Source organism: Cricetulus griseus, unplaced genomic scaffold, assembly GCF_003668045.3.
Source record: "Cricetulus griseus strain 17A/GY unplaced genomic scaffold, alternate assembly CriGri-PICRH-1.0 unplaced_scaffold_74, whole genome shotgun sequence".
NCBI classification, from domain to species: Eukaryota; Metazoa; Chordata; class Mammalia; order Rodentia; family Cricetidae; genus Cricetulus; species Cricetulus griseus.
In genome coordinates this window covers 27,026-48,291 of record NW_023277415.1, presented here as the reverse complement: position 1 = coordinate 48,291, position 21,266 = coordinate 27,026, and the positions used below count along the sequence as shown (strand labels likewise).

Genomic DNA, 21,266 nt, shown 5'->3' with positions numbered 1-21,266 from the left:
ATAAATAAAAAACCCGGCGGGGGCAACAAAAAAAAACAACGCAAAGCAAAGGAGAAAAAAAATCAGAATTAAATAAAAATAAAACGGGAAACGAATCAAACTAAAAACCGGGCGGCAAAAAGAATAAAATTAAATTAAATCCCGGGGAATCAAATAAAAAAATCTGAGAACCCCGTGGCCGGAAACTGCGGCAAAATAAATAAATAAATAAAAATTAAAAAAAAATCGACAGGAAGCAAAACAACAGCGACGGCAGCGAAAACAATAAAATAGCAAACTGATAACAAGTTAACAATGAAATAATAACAACCCCCCGCCCCTCCCGCCGCCCGGGTCTCTCCCTCCCCAGCCCCCGTCCCGTCCGCTCCGCACTCACGGCCGACGCCGCCTGCGCCGCGCGGGGCATCACGGGAAACCCAGGGAGAGAGAAGAAAAAATCGCCAAGAGAAAAATAAATAAATAGAAATTAAACAAATAAATAACCAGAAACCGGAACCGGTTCCCGGGTCCGGATCCGCGTCAGAGACGCGAGAAAAACAGGGAAATAAAATCAAAAATAAATCAGAATCAAATCAAATCAAATGCACCGTGCGGGCCCCGGCCCCGCCCCTCCCGCTGGCCGGCCCGCCCCTCCCCCTGCGCGGACCGCTCCCGCCGCGGCCCCCCTTCCCGCTGCGGCCCCGCCTCCCGCTGCGGCCGCCCCTCCCCCATGCCGCCGGGACCCGGGACCGGGGTGGGGGCGGGAAGGGGCAGGGGACCGCGGGCCCGCGGCGGCCGCAATTTGCATAAATTAATATGCAGATGCACCAATCGCACGAAATCGCCAGGCGAGCGGAGCGGGCGGGGGAGGGGAGGAGGAGGGAGCGGGAGGCCGAACCTGAGGCGCTGCGGAGGCCTGGGCGGGCCGCGTGGGGTCCGCGGGTCTCCGGGCCGCGCGCGCACGGCCCCGACCCGCCCCGCCCCGCCCCGGGGTCTCCCGCTCGGCCCCTGCGGCCGACCGGAGCGCGCCGAAGCTAGAACCGCGGCGGCGGCGCGCGGCGGCGGGCGGCGGCGGCGGCGGAAGAATTCCGGGTCCCGGGCGGCCGGGCGGAAGGGGCGGGGCCTGGCGGCGCAAGCGCACGTCGCCCGCGTCACACGTATGCGAGGGCGTCAGCGCGGGCGGCTGCGGAAGATCCGGGTCCGGGCGCCGGGCGGAAGGGCCGGGGCCTGCGTGGCCGCAGCGCACGCTGCGCGTCAGCACGTATGCGCGCGCGTTCGGCGCTGGGGCGGCGCGCGGCGGCGGAAGTTCCGGGTCCCGTGCGGGCCGGGCGGAAGGGGCAGGGACTGGGGGGCCGCAGGCACGCTCGCACGCAGCCAGCACGAGTTAGTTTGTGCGCGCGTCTGAGCGGCGGCCGCGGCGGCGGCCACGCCCACGTCCGAGCCGCGCGCGTCTCCCCAGCGCCACGGGGTCCCCGGAGACAGTGCGGGGGGGCGGGCTGGGGTCCGCACGTGTGTGTGAGTGTGTGTGTGCGTGTGCGTGCGTGTGCGTGTGCGTGTGGGCGGGGCCTGAGCCCGGAGAGCGGCGGGGGTCACGTGTGTGTCTTTTCCTGTGTTTCCCTGTGTTTCCCTGCTGCATTTCCTGTGTTTCCTGTGTTTCCCTGCTGTGTTTTCCTGTGTTTTCCTGTGTTTCCTGTGTTTCCCTGCTGTGTTCCCTTTGTTTCCTGTGTTTCCCTGCTGTGTTCCCTGTGTTTCCTGTGTTTTCCTGTGTTTCCCTGCTGCATTTCCTGTGTTTTCCTGTGTTTCCCTGTGTTTCCTGTGTTTCCCTGCTGTGTTTTCCTGTGTTTCCTGTGTTTCCCTGCTGTGTTTTCCTGTGGTTTCCTGTGTTTCCTGTGTTTTCCTGTGTTTCCCTGCTGTGTTTCCTGTGTTTCCCTGTGTTTTCCTGTGTTTCCCTGCTGCGTTTCCTGTGTTTTCCTGTGTTTCCTGTGTTTCCCTGCTGTGTTTTCCTGTGTTTCCTGTGTTTCCCTGCTGTGTTTTCCTGTGTTTCCCTGCTGTGTTTCCTGTGTTTCCTGTGTTTCCCTGCTGTGTTTTCCTGTGTTTCCTGTGTTTCCCTGTGTTTTCCTGTGTTTCCCTGCTGCATTTCCTGTGTTTTCCTGTGTTTCCTGTGTTTCCCTGCTGTGTTCCCTGCGTTTCCCTGCTGTGTTTCCCTGTGTTTTCCTGTGTTTCCTGTGTTTCCCTGTGTTTTCCTGTGTTTCCTGTGTTTTCCTGTGTTTCCCTGCTGTGTTTCCTGTGTTTTCCTGTGTTTCCCTGCTGCATTTCCTGTGTTTCCCTGTGTTTCCTGTGTTGCCCTGCTGTGTTTTCCTGTGTTTCCCTGCTGTGTTCCCTGTGTTTCCCTGCTGTGTTTCCTGTGTTCCCTGTGTTTCCCTGCTGTGTTCCCTGTGTTTCCTGTGTTTTCCTGTGTTTCCTGTGTTTTCCTGTGTTTTCCTGCTGTGTTTCCTGTGTTTCCCTGCTGTGTTTCCCTGTGTTTTCCTGTGTTTCCCTGTGTTTCCTGTGTTTTCCTGTGTTTCCCTGCTGTGTTTCCCTGTGTTTTCCTGTGTTTCCCTGTGTTTCCTGTGTTTCCCTGTGTTTTCCTGTGTTTCCCTGTGTTTCCTGTGTTTTCCTGTGTTTCCCTGCTGTGTTTCCTGTGTTTCCTGTGTTTCCCTGCTGTGTTCCCTGTGTTTTCCTGCTGTGTTTCCCTGTGTTTTCCTGCTGTGTTTCCTGTGTTTCCCTGCTGTGTTTCCTGTGTTTCAACTGTTAATCACATGTTAATCACACGTCAACTGTCAATCACATGTCAATCACACGTCAACTGTCAATCACATGTCAATCACGTGTCAGCTGTTAATCACATGTCAATCACACGTCAACTGTTAATCACATGTCAATCATATGTCAACTGTCAATCACATATCAATCACGTGTCAACTGTTAATCACATGTCAATCGCCTGGAACCCGGAAGCGTGACGTTCCCGTGACGCGCGGGCCCCGTGTGACTCTCGTGGGCGCGGCTGTCCGGTGTCTGCAGGGTGGGAGCCGCTGACACGCGGTCACCGTGCCATCCGTGTGAACCGGGCCAGGCGTGGCGTGTCCGCGTGTGACAGAACTCGTGACCATCCACACGCGTGCCCGCGAGCATGGTTAACGTACAGCGACCGCGCCGCGCACACGCACGGAGTTCCCGGTGTCCAGCCACGGACACGGGCGTCACGTGTGAGTCCCGTGCCTGGCGCCCTTGGCGTGTGCGCGCATATGAACCCCGTGTGTTCACACTTGTGTTCCCGGCACGATGGTGGCGGGGGGCGTGGCTCCAACCTGGGCCCCGCCCACCCGTGACGTCACGCGTGTGCCTCCGTTTGCTGACGTCATCTGTATGTTTTTATTTATTTCGATATCACGGGATCTAAAATCTACACGCGTGTGCCCGAGTGAGCTTTCTTATTAATTCACGCTTGAAGATTCTTTAAAACACGCGTGTGCCCCGTGAGCCGTGAGTTTCCCAGAACGCCGCGTGCCGCCGCCACGCCGAGGGCTGGCTCTGCGTGGCTCTGTCACACGTGAACACACGCGTCATGGTGTGGACGTGATTTAACCTTTCCGTTAACTTCGTTCAGTCGTTTTATTTTTTATCCACGTGTGAGCCGGGGGCAACGCACGCGTGACGCATGAGCCTTCAGCGGCGATTCTCTCACTGGGGTGCGCGTGTCCGTCCACACACGTGCAGCGAGACACAGATCCAGGCAAACCCGGGACCTGACACACCGGGCTCCCCAGTGTCGGCCTCCACCGGGGCGTCGCACGCGCACATACGTGTGGCAGCACGAGCGCGTGTCTGGTTATTTCCTCACGCGTCTCCACACACAGACGTTTCCCACGCGTGTGGCGACGCGCGAGCTTCCGTTGAACTTCTAGGACTTTCGTTTACACGCGAATGCGTTGCCGGCAGCGCGGGAACCACATCCGTGTGCGTCCATTTCCCAGCACGCGCAGCGCCCCCCCCCCCCGTGGATGACACGTGTTGTTCCGCGTGCACACGCGCGTGTTCCGGCTGCCTGAGCCGCGTCGGGACGGACATGCTAAGCAATCGCGGTGCAACGAACGGGGACGGAGCCGCGTGCAACGCAGGGAGCATGCGAGTGGCGTGGGGAACACCGGCGTCACGGGGAAACACGCTACGCGCGCTGACACTGGGTCACGCTGCACAGTGTTTGCCTCACCTCACCCGGAACACGCGTGGTCACATGGATAAGCACACGCGTGTGAACTGCAGAGCGTGTGACACAAACACGCATGTGTGCGTCTTCCAGGGGGACACTGAGAGAACGAGTGACGCACGCGGACGCGTGTAACATGTTCACGTCACTACCAAGTGTGCGTGTGATGCGAACCCCGACGGGCAGACGTGTCACACGCGCAGCCAGGCACACACACGTGACACGGGACACACGGTACTCGTAGGGTGGCGTGCGCGTCACACGCAGGGACACGGTGGGTGTGGCATCATGACTCACGCGTAGACGTGCCACGCGCGGCTTTGGTTACTGATTCGGATGACACGAGCACCCGGGACCTGAAACCCGCGTCTGCCGGTTCCCGAACGTCCCGCGACTGTGGTAATTGGCACTGACCGGGCGCCATACGCAAATGAGCGTGTCGTTCACACGCTCGTGTCCTCCAACATCGCGGGGCCTGGCGGGAACATACGTGTGGCAGCAGGGTTGCTTCCCGCCGGCCTCACTGACACGCGAACGGCCCGCCGGACAACACGGGAGTGGAAACCCGTGGTCATCCGCGTCCTGCCACACGGCAGGCCCCAGCCTGCGTGCAAGTCCCGCGTGTCCACCTGATCGACCCTGCGTGTTGTGGCGTGTACACGCGTGTGTCAGCCGGGAGGAGCTGGGTCCCTCATTTACCCCGAGTTCCCGGTCCCTGGCGACGCAAGGAGCCCGGGTCAGGAAGCGCACGCTAATCCGTGACAAGCGTGATGTCGGAAACATACGTGTCCGGGGGGGAAATGACGGCGTCACGGGAAAACACGCGACACGGGCTGCGGTTGGATTGCTTCACATGGAGTTTATTTCACTGCGATGGATGCGCGTGTGCGCACAGCATTGTCCACGCGGGTCAACTGCAGAGCTGTCACACGCAGGGAACACGCATGCGAGAGGCTGGGAAGTGAATCAAGGGAACGTGCAACGTGGAGCGCGTGGACTCGCATGTGAGATGCCACATGTGCGTGCTCGGCGCGGTGTCACATGCGGAGGACGGCACGCGGGGACGCAGCTCGCAGGTCATGCGGGGTCACATGCAGGGCAGCAGGCGCATGCTGAGGAAATCTGAGCGTGTGAAACAGCAATGCTGACGCACGCGGAACAGGAGGGCCGCACACGCGTGACGGTCACGCGCTAACACGGGGACCTCAGGCACAGGCTGGTGACAGCAGCACATCCGTGGGGGTCGCATGCAAACCCCACAATGACACACCCGCATCCCAGTGACACACGCGCATCCCACGGTGACACACGCGCATCCCACGGTGACACACGCGCATCCCACGGTGACACACGAGCATCCCACGGTGACGCACGCGCATCCCACACAGACACACGCGCATCCCACACAGACACACGCGCATCCCACACAGACACACGCGCATCCCACGGTGACACACGCGCATCCCACGCAGACACACGCGCATCCCACGGTGACACACGCGCATCCCACGGTGACACACGCGCATCCCACGGTGACACACGGACATCCCACGGTGACACACGCGCATCCCACACAGACACACGCGCATCCCACACAGACACACGCGCATCCCACGGTGACGCACGCGCATCCCACGCAGACACACGCGCATCCCACGGTGACACACGCGCATCCCAAGGTGACACGCGAATCCCACGGTGACACACGCGCATCCCACGCAGACACATGCGCATCCCACGGTGACACACGCGCATCCCACGGTGACACACGCGCATCCCACGGTGACACACGCGCATCCCACACAGACACACGCGCATCCCACACAGACACACGCACATCCCACACAGACACACGCACATCCCACGGTGACACACGCGCATCCCACGGTGACACACGCGCATCCCACGGTGACACACGCGCATCCCACGGTGACACACGCGCATCCCACGCAGACACACGCGCATCCCACGGTGACACACGCGCATCCCACGGTGACACACGCGCATCCCACGGTGACACACGGACATCCCACGGTGACACACGCGCATCCCACGGTGACACACGTGCATCCCACGGTGACACGCGCATCCCACGGTGACACACGCGCATCCCACGCAGACACACGCGCATCCCACGGTGACACACGCGCATCCCACGGTGACACACGCGCATCCCACGGTGACACACGCGCATCCCACGGTGACACACGCGCATCCCACGGTGACACACGCGCATCCCACGGTGACACACGCGCATCCCACGCAGACACACGCGCATCCCACGGTGACACACGCGCATCCCACGGTGACACACGCGCATCCCACGGTGACACACGCGCATCCCACGCAGACACACGCGCATCCCACGGTGACACACGCGCATCCCACACAGACACCCCGGGACGGCTGCGGGTCACTGACGCATGTGCAGACCCCCGCGAGGGCACACGCGTGCGGACACACGCACAAGGCACGCGGGTGGGCGGGGCCCCACACCCGCCAAACACTCACAAACCGCACGCACGCAACACGCTAAACCTGCAAACCGCGTGCAGCCGGCCACCCCGCCCCGTGGGATCACGTGCAAACCGCGTGAGAGTCCCGCGCCCGTCACTCACGGGGGAGGCGGGGCCGGGATCACATGCAAACCGCGTGAGAGTCCCGCGCCCGTCACTCACGGGGAGGCGGGGCCGGGATCACGTGCAAACCGCGTGAGAGTCCCCCGCCCGTCACTCACGGGGCGGGGCCGGGATCACGTGCAAACCGCGTGAGAGTCCAGCGCCCGTCACTCACGTGGGAGGCGGGCCGGGATCACGTGCAAACCGCATGAGAGTCCCCCCGCCCGTCACTCACGGGGAGGATTACGTGCAAACCGCGTGAGAGTCCCCCGCCCGTCACTCACGGGGAGGCGGGGCCAGGGATCACGTGCAAACCTGGTGAGAGTCCCGCGCCTGTCACTCACGGGGGGGCGGGGCCGGGCCCCCTGACGATGCTCATCCATGGAAACCGCATGTGAAGGGCGGCACCGGATCCGTGAGATGCCGGAACCCCGCCCTGACCCCAGCACACGCGTGACCTCATGTGACCCCGCAGTGATGTCACCACGCCCTGTCGCTTGCCATGATTTTATGACGGTGTCTTAAGAGGCGGGGTCAGGGTCAGGCGAGGGCGGGGTCATCGCGGGGGGCGTGGTCAGAGTCAGGGTGGGTACATGGCAGGGGCGGGGTGAAGCGCGTGGCGGGGTCACGGCAGGGGCGGAGTCAGGTTCACACCGCGGGGGCGGGGTCACAGGCTCAAGGAGGAGGCCCCGCCCCCTTCCCGGGATCCTCCAGCACCAGTGGGGCGGGGTCAGCGGTGACGTCGGCGGCCTTTGGAGGGGCAGCCACGCCCTCCGTGTGCGTGATCCAGTCCTGGGGGCGGGGCGGGGGCGGGATCAGGGCGGGCCGGGAGCGCGGGATCCGGGCTTGGTGGGCGGGGCCCCTGTGTGTCACTGACACCGTCCCTGACCCGGCCACGACCCCGCCTACCTGGAAATCCCCTCCGTGCCGCTCAAACAAACCTCGGAAGCCTCCGCGGGGGTCCGGGACGCCGGGGAGCATCGATGACGTCAGCCTGGGCGGGGCCGGGCAGGGTCAGGGCGGAGGAAACGCCCAGGAAGGAGCAGGCTCCACCCACCAGGGCCTCCGACCCCGCCCTCTGCTCCGCCCACTCCCGGGTTCAGGCTCAACCCTCCCCCTGGCCACGCCCCCTCCCATGTCCCCGCCCATAAGTCCTGACCACGCCCACACTGGCCGCAAACGGCTCCGCCCCCGTCTGTGACTCTGCCAATGTCGGTTCCCTGCCCGCGGGGCTCAGCGCAGCCCCGCCCCCGCCCTGAGGCCCCGCCCACTTAGAGGCCCCGCCCCCGCCCCACCTCCACAGCCTCCACAGCGCCAGGAGCAGCAGCAGTGACATCACCAGCGTCAAGATGGTGAGGGGCGCGGGGATCCCCAGGGTGGGCATGGCCGGGCGGGACTCGCAGGTGTCTGAGGGGCGGGGCCGGGAGAGAGGGGCGGGGTCAGGGTCTCCTGAGGTCCCGGCGCCGACGTCAGCCGGCCCCGCCTCTCCCCACGGAAGCGCTGACGTCACCTGGTGCCGCCCCCCCGCGTGTCACGCGGCTCCACGCGCTGGGCCGCGCCTCCCGCCCGTACGCGGCCTCCCGTGGGGTCGCCCGGACCCGGAAGTCGTAGCAGCGTGTCGGGTCAACGCCGCCCACCGTGATGTCACAGGAGGGGGCGGGTCCCCATGTCTGCAAGGGGAGCGCAGGGGGCGGGGTCAGGAGAGGCATTTTGGGCGGCGCTCGGTTGACGGAGTGGGCGGGGCCAGAGGAGACTGGCAGGGGGCGCGGCCTCAGAGGGGCGGGACCCGCGAGTCAGGTAGGCCATTTAGAGAGGGGGCGTGTCCGAGGGAAAGGGGCGGGACTGGAAGACACGGATGACGGGCAGGGGGCGGGGCCTCCAAGGGGTGAGGACTGGGAGGGAAAGGCGGGCGGGTCTGACAGGGACTAAAGTGCGGTGGGCGTGGCCTCCTCTCCCGGGGGTGACTGACGGCTTCCGCCGGGGCGGGGCTTCCATGGGGTTGGGCGTGTCCCTGACGTCACGCACCTCCCAGGCGGCGCCCGGCCCCGCGCCGCGCAGCTGCAGCGTGAACTCGAGCGCGCGGCGGCGGCGGAGCGCGGGGCACGTGACGCGCACAGCGGCCTCGGACCAGCTCAGGAGAGGTTCGCGGGCGGGGGGGGGCGGGGGGAGGGGGGCGGGTCAGCCATGGGGGGCACAGACGGACCCCGCGCAGCGTGAGGACACGCCCCTCCCCATGCCCCACTCCTCCCCATGCCCCGCCCCCGAGTCAGAGAAGCCCCGCCCATACAGGCAACTGCAAATATACAGGCCCCGCCCACCGCCGCGCCCCGCCCCTCATACGCTCAGCCGTCTGTGGAGGCCCCGCCCCATCCCAGCACCCGCCCCCTTCTCCACGCACGGAAGGCCGACGCCAGCCGCTTCCGGGTGAACACTGACTCCGCCCCCTTCCTGACGTCGATCTCCAGCAGGGCGGGGACGGGGCGGGCTGGGAGGACGCAGCCGGAAGTGAAGCCGCCTTCTGACAGGAAGTAGTGTGGGCACGGCCGGCGGGGCTCCCGGTCGTACCTGCGGGGTCACGAGGTCAATGGTGAGGGGTCACAGTAGACGGGCATTGCTGTGACTGTTGCAGGGGGCGGGGTCTCGCAGGGGGCGGGGCCTCTCACCGCCACTCCAGGCTGAGGTTTACGCCCCCGCTGTGGGCGGGGCCTGGGCCCCACGTGACCTCCACGACCTCCATGTCCCGGCAGACGATGTCGACATCGAAGACGTCACCTGGGGGCGGGGCCCGGGCATAGAAGTGAGACAGAGGTGTCAATCAGGGCACCCGCGCAGGATGTCCCGCCCCCCACATCTGTCAGTCTCCCCAGACACACACGTAGTCCCGCCCCCCACATCTGTCAGTCTCCCCAGACACACACGTAGTCCCGCCCTCCACATCTGTTAGTCTCCCCAGACACACAGGAAGTCCCGCCCCCCACATCTGTCAGTCTTCCCAAACACACAGGAAGTCCCGCCCCCCACATATGTCAGTCTCCCCAGACACACAGGTAATCCCGCCCCACACATCCGTCAGTCTCCCCAGACACACACGTAGTCCCGCCCCCCACTTCTGTCAGTCTCCCCAGACACACAGGAAGTCCCGCCCCCCACATCTGTCAGTCTCCCCAAACACACAGGAAGTCCCGCCCCCCACATCTGTCAGTCTCCCCAGACACACAGGTAATCCCGCCCCACACATCCGTCAGTCTCCCCAGACACACAGGTAGTGCCGCCTCCTGACGCCGGTTCGGTTTTAAATTAAGGACAAGGCATGCTGAAGCCACGCCCACACCGTCCAGTGACCACGCCCTCTTTACAAAGTCAATCACACGCCCCTTACATGCTCTGGCCTGGACACTCCCCCGCAGGCCCCGCCCTTTCCCTAGGCCCCGCCCTCTCCGCAGGCCCCGCCCTTCTTGCTGCCCCCTCAGGCTCCGCCCGTCCCTCAGGCCCCTCCCCGCAGGCCCCGCCCCTTCTCGTTGCCCGTCCGCCGCGGCCCCGCCCCTCTCGTTGCCCCTCCGCCGCAAGCCCCGCCCCTCTCGTTTGCCCCCGTAGGCCCTCCCCTCACGCTGCCCCTCCACGCAGGCCCCGCCCCTCTCGTTGCTCCTCCGCCGCAAGCCCCGCCTCTCACCCCTGGGCACCGCCGGCAGCTGAACCAGGATCCCTAGCGCGGCGATCGCGGCTGCGACCATGGCGGACGGAGACGGCGACGGCCCAAGCCCAGGCCATCGGAAGCCCCGCCCTCCTCGCCCACGCTCGGGGTCCTTGCCGGGAAAACGGAGGCGGCCGGGGATTCCCGGGAGCCGGGCATCGCTGTGGCCGCCGCTGTCAATCAACGCCCTCAGTCCTTCCCGGCCGCCAATCCGTCGCCGGGATCCACAGGAAATCCCGCCCTTGTTCGTAAAACCGCCGCCATTTTGGTAGTTCGCAGCGAGTGAGGCGCCGTCCTGTGACGTTTCAGAGGCGCCGCGGCCGGAACCAGGCGCGCTCGGGATCCTGGGAGTCGTAGTTCCGGCCGTCAATCCGCAGTCTTGTGCCGATTTTCCTCAGGAAGTCCCGTCCCCGCGTCCTCCAGCGTGTGTGGCGGTGTGGTGAGCACGTAAGCGGACACCCGGTCACCTCCACGTGAACAGACGTCCCGGGGCCCTGACAGGGAATCCTTCCCGTGCTCTGCAGTGTTTCACACGGTCAGGGACACGGAGGAGACCGAGTCCTCCCCGTGTGCTGGGTGTGACACGGGTGACACGGGTGACTCGGGTCCTTCCCTCGTTCTGGGTTTCTCGTCCTGGAAATAAACACGCGCTCTGGCTGTGACACGGGTGACACGGGCTCCTTGCGTTTCTCTGGGTTTTTCTCCCCCTGAAAACAAACACAGGTGATTTAGAGCGAGTGACGGGGAAAAGCAGGGCCTGGGGCGAGTGACACCCACGTCAGTCACGTCAGTCAGCGCCCACGTCCCGTGTGACAGACACATCAGTCACGTCAGTCAGCGCCCACGTCACGAGTGACAGACACGTCAGTCACGTCAGTCAGCGCCCACGTCACGAGTGACAGACACGTCAGTCACGTCAGTCAGCGCCCATGTCACGTGTGACAGACACGTCAGTCACGTCAGTCAGCGCCCACGTCACGAGTGACAGACACGTCAGTCACGTCAGTCAGCGCCCACGTCACGTGTGACAGACACGTCAGTCAGGTCAGTCAGCGCCCACGTCCCGTGTGACAGACACGTCAGACACGTCAGTCAGCGCCCAGGTCACGTGTGACAGACACGTCAGTCACGTCAGTCAGCGCCCACGTCACGAGTGACAGACACGTCAGTCAGGTCAGTCAGCGCCCACGTCCCGTGTGACAGACACGTCAGTCACGTCAGTCAGCGCCCACGTCCCGTGTGACAGACACGTCAGTCACGTCAGTCAGCGCCCAGGTCACGAGTGACAGACACGTTAGTCACGTCAGTCAGCGCCCACGTCACGCGTGACAGACAGTCAGTCACGTCAGTCAGCGCCCAGGTCACTAGTGACAGACACGTCAGTCACGTCAGTCAGCGCCCACGTCCCGTGTGACAGACACGTCAGTCACGTCAGTCAGTGCCCACGTCACATGTGACAGACACGTCAGTCACGTCACTCAGCGCACACGTCACGCATGACAGACACGTCAGTCACGTCAGTCAGCGCCCACGTCCCGTGTGACAGACACGTCAGTCAGGTCACTCAGCGCCCACGTCACGACCAAGTCAACATCCCGGGGCCCTGACAGGAATCCTGGTCGTGTCCTGGGCTGTGACTCGGCCGCGGTCCCAGGTGACATTGAGTCCCTGCCGCGTCCCCGTCTAAAATCCCGGCTTGCTGTCGCATTAACCTTCCGGGTTTCTGTGTCACATCAGAAGCCACCTGATGCAGCGCAGAGTAGGAGCAGAATCTGGGGGCCGTCTCTGCCTTTTCTCGGCTCCGTCTCCCGTCACTGTTACTCTCCCCGGGTCGCCTCTCCCAGAACGCAGACGTCCACGGCAAACGCCTCTCTGCCAGCACTGAGTGCTGGAGCCCCACACAGCAAATGCAGACCCGCCCGCCCGCCCGCCGCCCGCCGCCCGCCCGCCGCTGGGCCGCCACCCCTGGATGCTCCGGAGGGGAAATCGGGCCACACGCCCTCGACAGCGCCGGGTCCACCTTGGACACTGGCTCCAGTCACGTTGAGGATTTCAACCCAGATCTTCAATCAAGCAAATCCCGTCTAACGTGGCCTGCACACCGCTCATCAGAGACTTTCCCTGTGCTGGCGTTTTCCCCCACAGGCCCCACGTGACCATCGCCGTCCATCTCGCAGGACGCAACCTGGCAGGCGCCACGGCCCCTCCCCGGGACTGTGCATTGGGGTCGCGTGAGCCTAGTTAAGAACGACCTTCTTGCGGTTTAGAGTCGGGATGGGAGGGAGGGGCTGACGTCAGACACCTTCCCCACGTGACGTGAGACCCGGCGGGAGCAGACGCGGGAGGGGCCGCGGCGGGTCACCGTGTCTCCTTGTGTTTCGCCCTCACGGTTGATGGTTTTGGATATTTGACACTATTAGGTTTTAATCCTCTTTTAGACTGAAAGGGGAGTTGTAGGGCGACGCCCGAGCCCCGCCCCGTAGTCCTGGGGCGGGTGCCAGGTGGACCCTGACTCGCCCGCGAGGGCGTGGCGAGGGAAGCCGCGGTGACGGAAGGGGGCGTCTTTAGGGGCTGCGCGTGGGACCCTCTGTCCCGGCCGCGCCTGCTGGGTTCCGTCGCCCGGCTCTGGCCTGTGTGCGGCCCTGGCGTCGTCGTGAGTGAAGAGACTTTAACAGTGACACGCGTGACAGCCGGTGTCACGGGAAACCAGAGGACGCCAGACCTCCTGGGGGAGGTCACAGGCGGCTGTGCGGCCCGGGACCCGAACCCGGGTCCTCCGCGGGAACCCTGACCACTGGGCCTCCTCTGCGGCCCTCTCCTGTGCTGGGTGACATCACTGACCCCATGGGGACACTGTGTGGACTTTTTATAATGAATCTACCTTTGTTTCTGCAGGGCTAACGTAGGATTTTTGCTTGATCCACACGCCACATTTAATGACGGAGACGGAGACGGCCCCGCCCATCGGAAGCCACGCCCTCCCCGCCCACGCCCGGGGTCCGTGTCGGGGAAAACGGGGGCGGCCGGGGATTCCCGGGAGCCTGGCATAGCTCTGGCCGCCGCTGTCAATCAACGCAGGAAGTCCCGCCCTCGTTCGTTCCCGGCCGCCAATCCGACGCCGGGATCCACAGGAAATCCCGCCCTTGTTCGTATAACCGCCGCCATTTTGGTAGTTCGCAGCCAGGCGCCGTCCAGTGACTTCTCAGCATCGTGAACACGGATGACCCGGAATCACATCCCCGCCATCGGCTGTGACGTGGGTCAGGGGACACGGGCTCCGTACCGTGTTCTGGGTCTTTTTACCCTGAAAACAAACACACGTGTTTTAAACTGACTGAGAGGGACAAGCGGGGCCCGGGGCGTGAGATGAACACGTCAGTCACGTCAGTCAGCGCCCGGGTCACGACCCAGTCACCTCGCGGATGACACGGATTCCTTCCATTCTCTGGGTTTTCTTTGTCGGGAAAACGGGGGCGGCCGGGGATTCCCGGGAGCCGGGCATAGCTCTCGCCGCCGCTGTCAATCAACGCAGGAAGTCCCGCCCTCGCTCCTTCCCGGCCGCCAATCCGTCGCCGGGATACACAGGAAATCCCGCCCTTGTTTGTAAAACCGCCGCCATTTTGGTAGTTCGCAGCCAGTGAGGCACCGTCCAGTGACGTCTCAGAGGCGCCGCGTCCCGAACCCTGCGCGCGGGATCCTGGGAGTTGTAGTTCCCGCCGTCAATCCGCTGTCATGTGCTGATTTTCCTCAGGAATTCCCGCCCCTGCGCGTCCATCCATCGCCAGTTCCCTGGAGGACGCGGGGACGCAGACAGAACCACGGCCCCGGGACGGGTGCTGAGCACGTCAGCGGACACCCGGGTCACCTCCACGTGAACAGACGTCCCGGGCCCTGACAGGGAATCCTTCCCGTGCTCTGCAGTGTTTCACACGGTCAGGGACACGGAGGAGACCGAGTCCTCCCCGTGTGCTGGGTGTGACACGGGTGACACGGGTGACTCGGGCTCCTTCCCTCGTTCTGGGTTTCTCCCCCTGAAAATAAACACGCGCTCTGGCTGTGACACGGGTGACACGGGCTCCTTTTGTTTTTCTGGGTTTTCTTCCGCTGACAACAATGAGTGTTGTAAACTGACTGAGAGACAGAACCATGACCCCGGGGCGTGTGCGTGTGTAGCGGTGTGGTGAACACATCGGCGGACACCCGGGTCACCTCCACGTGAACAGACGTCCTGGGGCCCTGACACGGAATCCTCCTTGTGCTCTGCAGTGTTTAACAAGGTCAGGGACACGGAGGAGACCGAGTCCTTCCCGTGTGCTGGGCTGTGACACGGACACGGGTGACAAGGACTCCTTGCCATGTTCGGGGTCTTTTCCCCTGAAAACAAACACACGTGTTTTAGAGCGACTGAGAGGGAAAAGCGTGGCCCTGGGACACGTGATGAACACATCAGACACGTCAGTCAACGTCCAGGTCACGACCCAGTCACCTCTGTGTGATCAGTCATCCCGGGGCCCTGACACGGAGTCCTGGTGGTGTCCTGGGCTGTGACACGGATTCCTTGCGTGTCTCTGGGTTTTCTCCCCCTGGAACAAACACGTGTGCGTTAAAGTGACTGCGAGGGAAAGCACGGCCTGGGGCGTGTGCTGAACATGTCACTCCCGTCAGTCAGCGCCCAGGTCACGACCCAGTCACCTCCGTGTGAACAGACGTCCCGGGGCCATGGCTCGGAATCCTTCTCGTGTTCTGCAGTGTTTCACACGGTCAGGGACACAGAGGAGACTGAGTCCTTCTCGTATTCTGGGCTGTGACACGGATGACACGGGTGACACGGGTGACACAGGCTCCTTGCCATGTTCTGGGTTTTTCACCACCTGAAAATAAACACACGTGATTTAGAGTGAGAGAGAGGGAAAAGCACGGCCCTGGGGCGAGTGACAGACACGTCAGTCACGTCAGTCAGCGCCCACGTCACGAGTGACAGACACGTCAGTCACGTCAGTCAGCGCCCACGTCACGACCCAGTCACCTCCGTGTGAACAGACATCTCGGGGGCCCCGACACGGAATCCTCATGTCCTGCACTGTGACTGGGTCACGGTCACAGGTGACAGAGAGTCCTTCTCACGTCCCAGTCTCTGACACGGACGACACCGGCTTCTTCCCATGACTTGCGTTTCCTCCCCTGAACACAAACACGCGTGTTCTAAAGTGACTGACAGGGAAAGCACGGCCCCGGGGCTAGAGCGGGTGGGCTGCTGAACCCGTCAGTAACCTCCAGGTCACGGCCCGGTCACCTCCGTGTAAACAACGCCGGGTCCGTGACCTGGGCCAGGAGGACAAAGAGTCCCCGCCTGGTCCAGCTGCGGAGTCAGCGCACACGCGCGTGACCCCACACGCCCCACACACGCCCCGGGGTCACACAGAGCCACAGCGGCCAGAGGCGCCGTGTGTGTGAGGGGAGCAGGAGGCCTGGTGAGAACACGGGAAGGGACGCGTGTGTGTGGACGCGGGGGGCGCTGTGTCTGCTCACACACAACACAGACACGAGCACACAAAAGTCACACAGAGACACGTGTATACACTCACCTTAAGCCACACGTGGTCACGTGACACCCGCGTCCATGCACATAAACAAACACGTGCAGACACACACAGTCCTCGAGGTGACACGCGGGGTCTCTGACGTGACACACATCTGTGACACGGGTGACACGGAATCCTTCCCGTGCTCTGCAGTGTTTCACAGGGTCAGGGACACGGAGGAGACCGAGTCCTCCCCGTGTGCTGGGTGTGACACGGGTGACACGGGTGACACGGGCTCCTTCCCTCGTTCTGGGTTTCTCCCCCTGAAAATAAACACGCGCTCTGGCTGTGACACGGGTGACACGGGCTCCTTGCGTTTCTCTGGGTTTTTCTCCCCCTGAAAACAAACACACGTGTTTTAGAGCGAGTGACAGGGAAAGGCGTTGCCCTGGGACACGTGACAAACACGTCAGACACGTCAGTCAACACCCAGGTCACGACCCAGTCACCTCCGTGTAAACAGACGTCCCGGGGCCACGACACGGAGTCCTGGCGGTGTCCTGGGCTGTGACACGGATTCCTTGCGTGTCTCTGGGTTTTCTCCCCCTGGAAGTAAACAAACACGTGTGCGTTAAAGTGACTGCGAGCGAGAAGCACGGCCTGGGGCGTGTGTGTCACTCCCGTCAGTCAATGCCCAGGTCACGACCCAGTCACCTCCGTGTGAACAGACGTCCCGGGGCAGCACACGGCACCTTTGCGCTGTTCTGCGCTGTGGCACGGTTCCCTCCCGTGTTCCAGTCTCTGACACGGACGACACGGACTCCTTGCCTTCTCTGTGTTTCCTGAAAACAAACACGTGTTTCAGGTGACTGACAGGGAGAAGCTGGCCCGGGGCGTGCGGGGGCGTGCGCTGCTGAACACGTCAGCCACCACAGGTCACGGCCCGGTCACCTCCGTTGTGTAAACAACGCCCGGGGCCGTGTGACACAGAGGATCTGGGATCCGGGCCAGGAGGACAAACAGGGCCCGGCCCGCCCGGCTGCCGCACACGCGTCCGCACGCGCCCCACACACGCCCTGACCGCAGCCCGGGGCCACCACAGCCACAGCAGCCAGAGGCCGTCGCGCGTGTGTGTGTGTGCGCGGGGAAGCCGGAGGCCAGGTGAGAGCACGGGAGGGGCCGGTGCGTGGTGATGGGGGGACGTGTGTGTGCACAGAGAGAGAGACGCACAAACATGCGACTCCATACAACCGCAGCAGCACACGGACAGACACACAGAGAGCGCAGGGAGACACAGAAACACAGAGAGCCCGGGACACGTGCCAGACACGCACAGGGACACACAGGGACACACACACAGACACATGGACACACACGGACACACACAGAGACACATAGACACACAGGGACACACACGGAGACACACAGACACACAGGGACACAGACAGAGACACACGGAGATACACAGAGAGCCCGGGACACGTGCCAGACACGCACAGGGACACACACGGACACACACAGAGACACACGGACACACACGGACACACACAGAGACACACAGACACACAGGGACACACACAGAGACACACAGACACACAGGGACACACACAGAGACACACAGACACACAGGGACACACACGGAGACACACAGACACACAGGGACACAGACAGAGACACAGACACACAGGGACACACACGGAGACACACAGACACACAGGGACACACACGGAGACACACAGACACACAGGGACACACACGGAGACACACAGACACACAGGGACACACACAGAGACACACGGACACACACGGACACACACAGAGACACACAGACACACAGGGACACACACGGAGACACACAGACACACAGGGACACAGACAGAGACACACGGAGATACACAGAGAGCCCAGGACACGTGCCAGACACGCACAGGGACACACACGGACACACACAGAGACACACGGACACACACGGACACACACAGAGACACACAGACACACAGGGACACACACAGAGACACACAGACACACAGGGACACACACAGAGACACACAGACACACAGGGACACACACGGAGACACACAGACACACAGGGACACAGACAGAGACACAGACACACAGGGACACACACGGAGACACACAGACACACAGGGACACACACGGAGACACACAGACACACAGGGACACACACGGAGACACACAGACACACAGGGACACACACAGAGACACACAGACACACAGGGACACACACAGAGACACACAGACACACAGGGACACACACGGAGACACACAGACACACAGGGACACAGACAGAGACACACAGACACACAGGGACACACACGGAGACACACAGACACACAGGGACACACACGGAGACACACAGACACACAGGGACACACACAGAGACACAGACACACAGGGACACACACGGAGACACAGACACACAGGGACACACACAGAGACACACAGACACACAGGGACACACACAGAGACACAGACACACAGGGACACACACGGAGACACAGACACACAGAGACACACACAGAGACACACAGACACACAGGGACACACACAGAGACACACAGACACACAGGGACACACACGGAGACACAGACACACAGGGACACACACGGAGACACACAGACACACAGGGACACAGACAGAGACACACAGACACACAGGGACACACACGGAGACACAGACACACAGGGACACACACAGAGACACACAGACACACAGGGACACACACAGAGACACAGACACACAGGGACACACACGGAGACACACAGACACACAGGGACACACACAGAGACACAGACACACAGGGACACACACAGAGACACACAGACACACAGGGACACACACAGAGACACAGACACACAGGGACACACACGGAGACACAGACACACAGAGACACACACAGAGACACACAGACACACAGGGACACACACAGAGACACACAGACACACAGGGACACACACGGAGACACACAGACACACAGGGACACACACGGAGACACACAGACACACAGGGACACACACGGAGACACACAGACACACAGGGACACAGACAGAGACACACAGACACACAGGGACACACACGGAGACACACAGACACACAGACACACACGGACAGAAACACATGGAGACACACGGAGACACACGGACACAGACAGACACAGAGACACAGACGCAAATGGACACACAGAGACACACAGAGAGAAACAACACACACTGACACTCACGGACACAGACAGACACACAGACAGAAACACACTGACATGGACACCCACAGATGCACATGGACACCCGGACACACACACACGGACACACAGACAGAAACACAGACACACAGACACACATGGACACAGACAGACACAGAGACACACACATGGACACACGGACACACACACAGACACACAGACACACACACGGACACAGACAGACACAGAAACACACGGACACAGACAGACACACAGACAGACACACACAACACACACGGACACAGAGACAGACACAGACACACACACAGACACACACAGACAGACACACACACAGACACAGACACACAGACACACACACAGATGCACGGACACACGGACGGACAGACAGACAGACACACAGACACACACACAGATGCACGGACACACGGACGGACAGACAGACAGACACACAGACACACACACAGATGCACGGACACACGGACGGACAGACAGACAGACAGACAGACAGACACACACACAGATGCACGGACACACGGACGGACAGACAGACAGACAGACACACACACAGATGCACGGACACACGGACGGACAGACAGACAGACAGACACACAGACACACACACAGATGCACACACAGATGCACGGACAGACAGACAGACACACACACACAGATGCACGGACACATGGACAGACAGACAGACAGACAGACAGACAGAAACACAGACACACACACAGATGCACGGACACACGGACGGACAGACACACAGACAGACACACAGATGCACAGACAGACAGACAGACAGACAGAAACAGAGACACACACACAGATGCACGGACACACGGACAGACAGACACACAGACAGACACACAGATGCACAGACAGACAGACAGACAGACAGAAACAGAGACACACACACAGATGCACGGACACACGGACAGACAGACACACAGACAGACACACAGATGCACAGACAGACAGACAGACAGACAGAAACAGAGACACACACACAGATGCACGGACACACGGACAGACAGACACACAGACAGACACACAGATGCACAGACAGACAGACAGACAGAGAGACACACACACACACACAGACAGACACACAGACAGACACACAGACGCACAGACAGACAGACAGACAGACACACAGACAGACACACACGCGCACACGCACAGGGACACACGTGCCGCGCGGGGGGGGGGGGATCACATGATCACACGCGCACACGCGCGCACCCTCCCCCCCCCCGCCGCGGCCCCGCCCCTCCAGCGCCCGCCCCACTCACGCGCGCACCCTCGCCCCCCCACGCCGCGGCCCCACCCCTCCCACGCCCCGCCCCGCCCCCACTCACGCGCGCGCACCCTCGCCCCCCCCCACGCCGCGGCCCCACCCCTCCCAGCGCCCCGCCCGCCCCACTCACGCGCGCACCCTCCCCCCCCCCCACGCCGCGGCCCGCCCCTCCCAGCGCCCCCGCCCGCCCCCACTCACGCGGTCACACGTGTGCGCGCCCCCGCCGCCCCCGCCGAGTCACGCGCGAGTGACATCGCCGCCGCAGAGGGGTGCGGGGAGGGCGCAGCCGTCAGTCACGGGGCAAGGGGAGGGACTTCCGGCCCAGGGCGGCCCCACGGGGGACGTTGGCGAAGACGGAGTCACGTTCGCTACGACGCAAGGAAGTCCCGCCCCCCGTGAGTGTTGATTGACAGCCGCCCGGGGCAGGGAGGCAGCGGAACGCGGAAGTCCCGCCCGCGCCGCTTTGAATGACGTCTGCGTGCTTGTAATGAGCACCGTACCGGAAGTCCCGCCCCGCGGGCTCTGATTGACGTCTCAGGACTTTCAACCACCGCTGTAACCGGAAATTCCGCCCGCCCCGCCTTTGATTGACGTCTCCGTGTTACCAAACTGCACTGAACCGGAAGTCCCGCCCTCTGGGCTCTGATTGACGTCTCAGGACTTTAAACCAGCGCTGTAACCGGAAGTTCC

The 21,266-nt window shown here is 62.5% G+C and overlaps 1 protein-coding gene across 1 annotated transcript; it reads right to left on the bottom strand.

Annotated features, from left to right (window-relative positions):
- Positions 1-7,337: 7,337 nt before the first annotated feature.
- On the bottom strand, positions 7,338-20,903 carry LOC113838855 (cytokine receptor-like factor 2). The gene is made up of 15 exons (XM_035453921.1): positions 20,775-20,903; positions 16,774-16,901; positions 16,569-16,665; positions 16,123-16,456; positions 15,564-15,718; positions 15,230-15,408; positions 13,419-15,120; positions 10,517-11,244; positions 9,510-9,618; positions 9,194-9,411; positions 8,872-8,999; positions 8,357-8,516; positions 8,142-8,253; positions 7,756-7,840; positions 7,338-7,638 (listed from the first exon to the last, which is right to left on the bottom strand). The coding sequence occupies exons 8-15, from the start codon at positions 10,575-10,577 to the stop codon at positions 7,522-7,524; spliced, it is 990 nt and encodes a 329-aa protein (XP_035309812.1). The 5' UTR covers positions 10,578-11,244; positions 13,419-15,120; positions 15,230-15,408; positions 15,564-15,718; positions 16,123-16,456; positions 16,569-16,665; positions 16,774-16,901; positions 20,775-20,903; the 3' UTR covers positions 7,338-7,521.
- Positions 20,904-21,266: the final 363 nt, after the last annotated feature.

Excerpts from the sequence above, each read along its gene's own strand:
- LOC113838855 (XM_035453921.1), bottom strand. The coding sequence starts at position 10,577 with ATGGTCGCAGCCGCGATCGCCGCGCTAGGGATCCTGGTTCAGCTGCCG. Across the intron at positions 8,254-8,356 it reads ACGCGGGGGGGCGGCACCAG|ACACCTGCGAGTCCCGCCCG; the intron begins GTGACGTCAGCG and ends CCCGCCCCTCAG. Across the intron at positions 7,639-7,755 it reads GGCACGGAGGGGATTTCCAG|GACTGGATCACGCACACGGA; the intron begins GTAGGCGGGGTC and ends CCCCGCCCCCAG.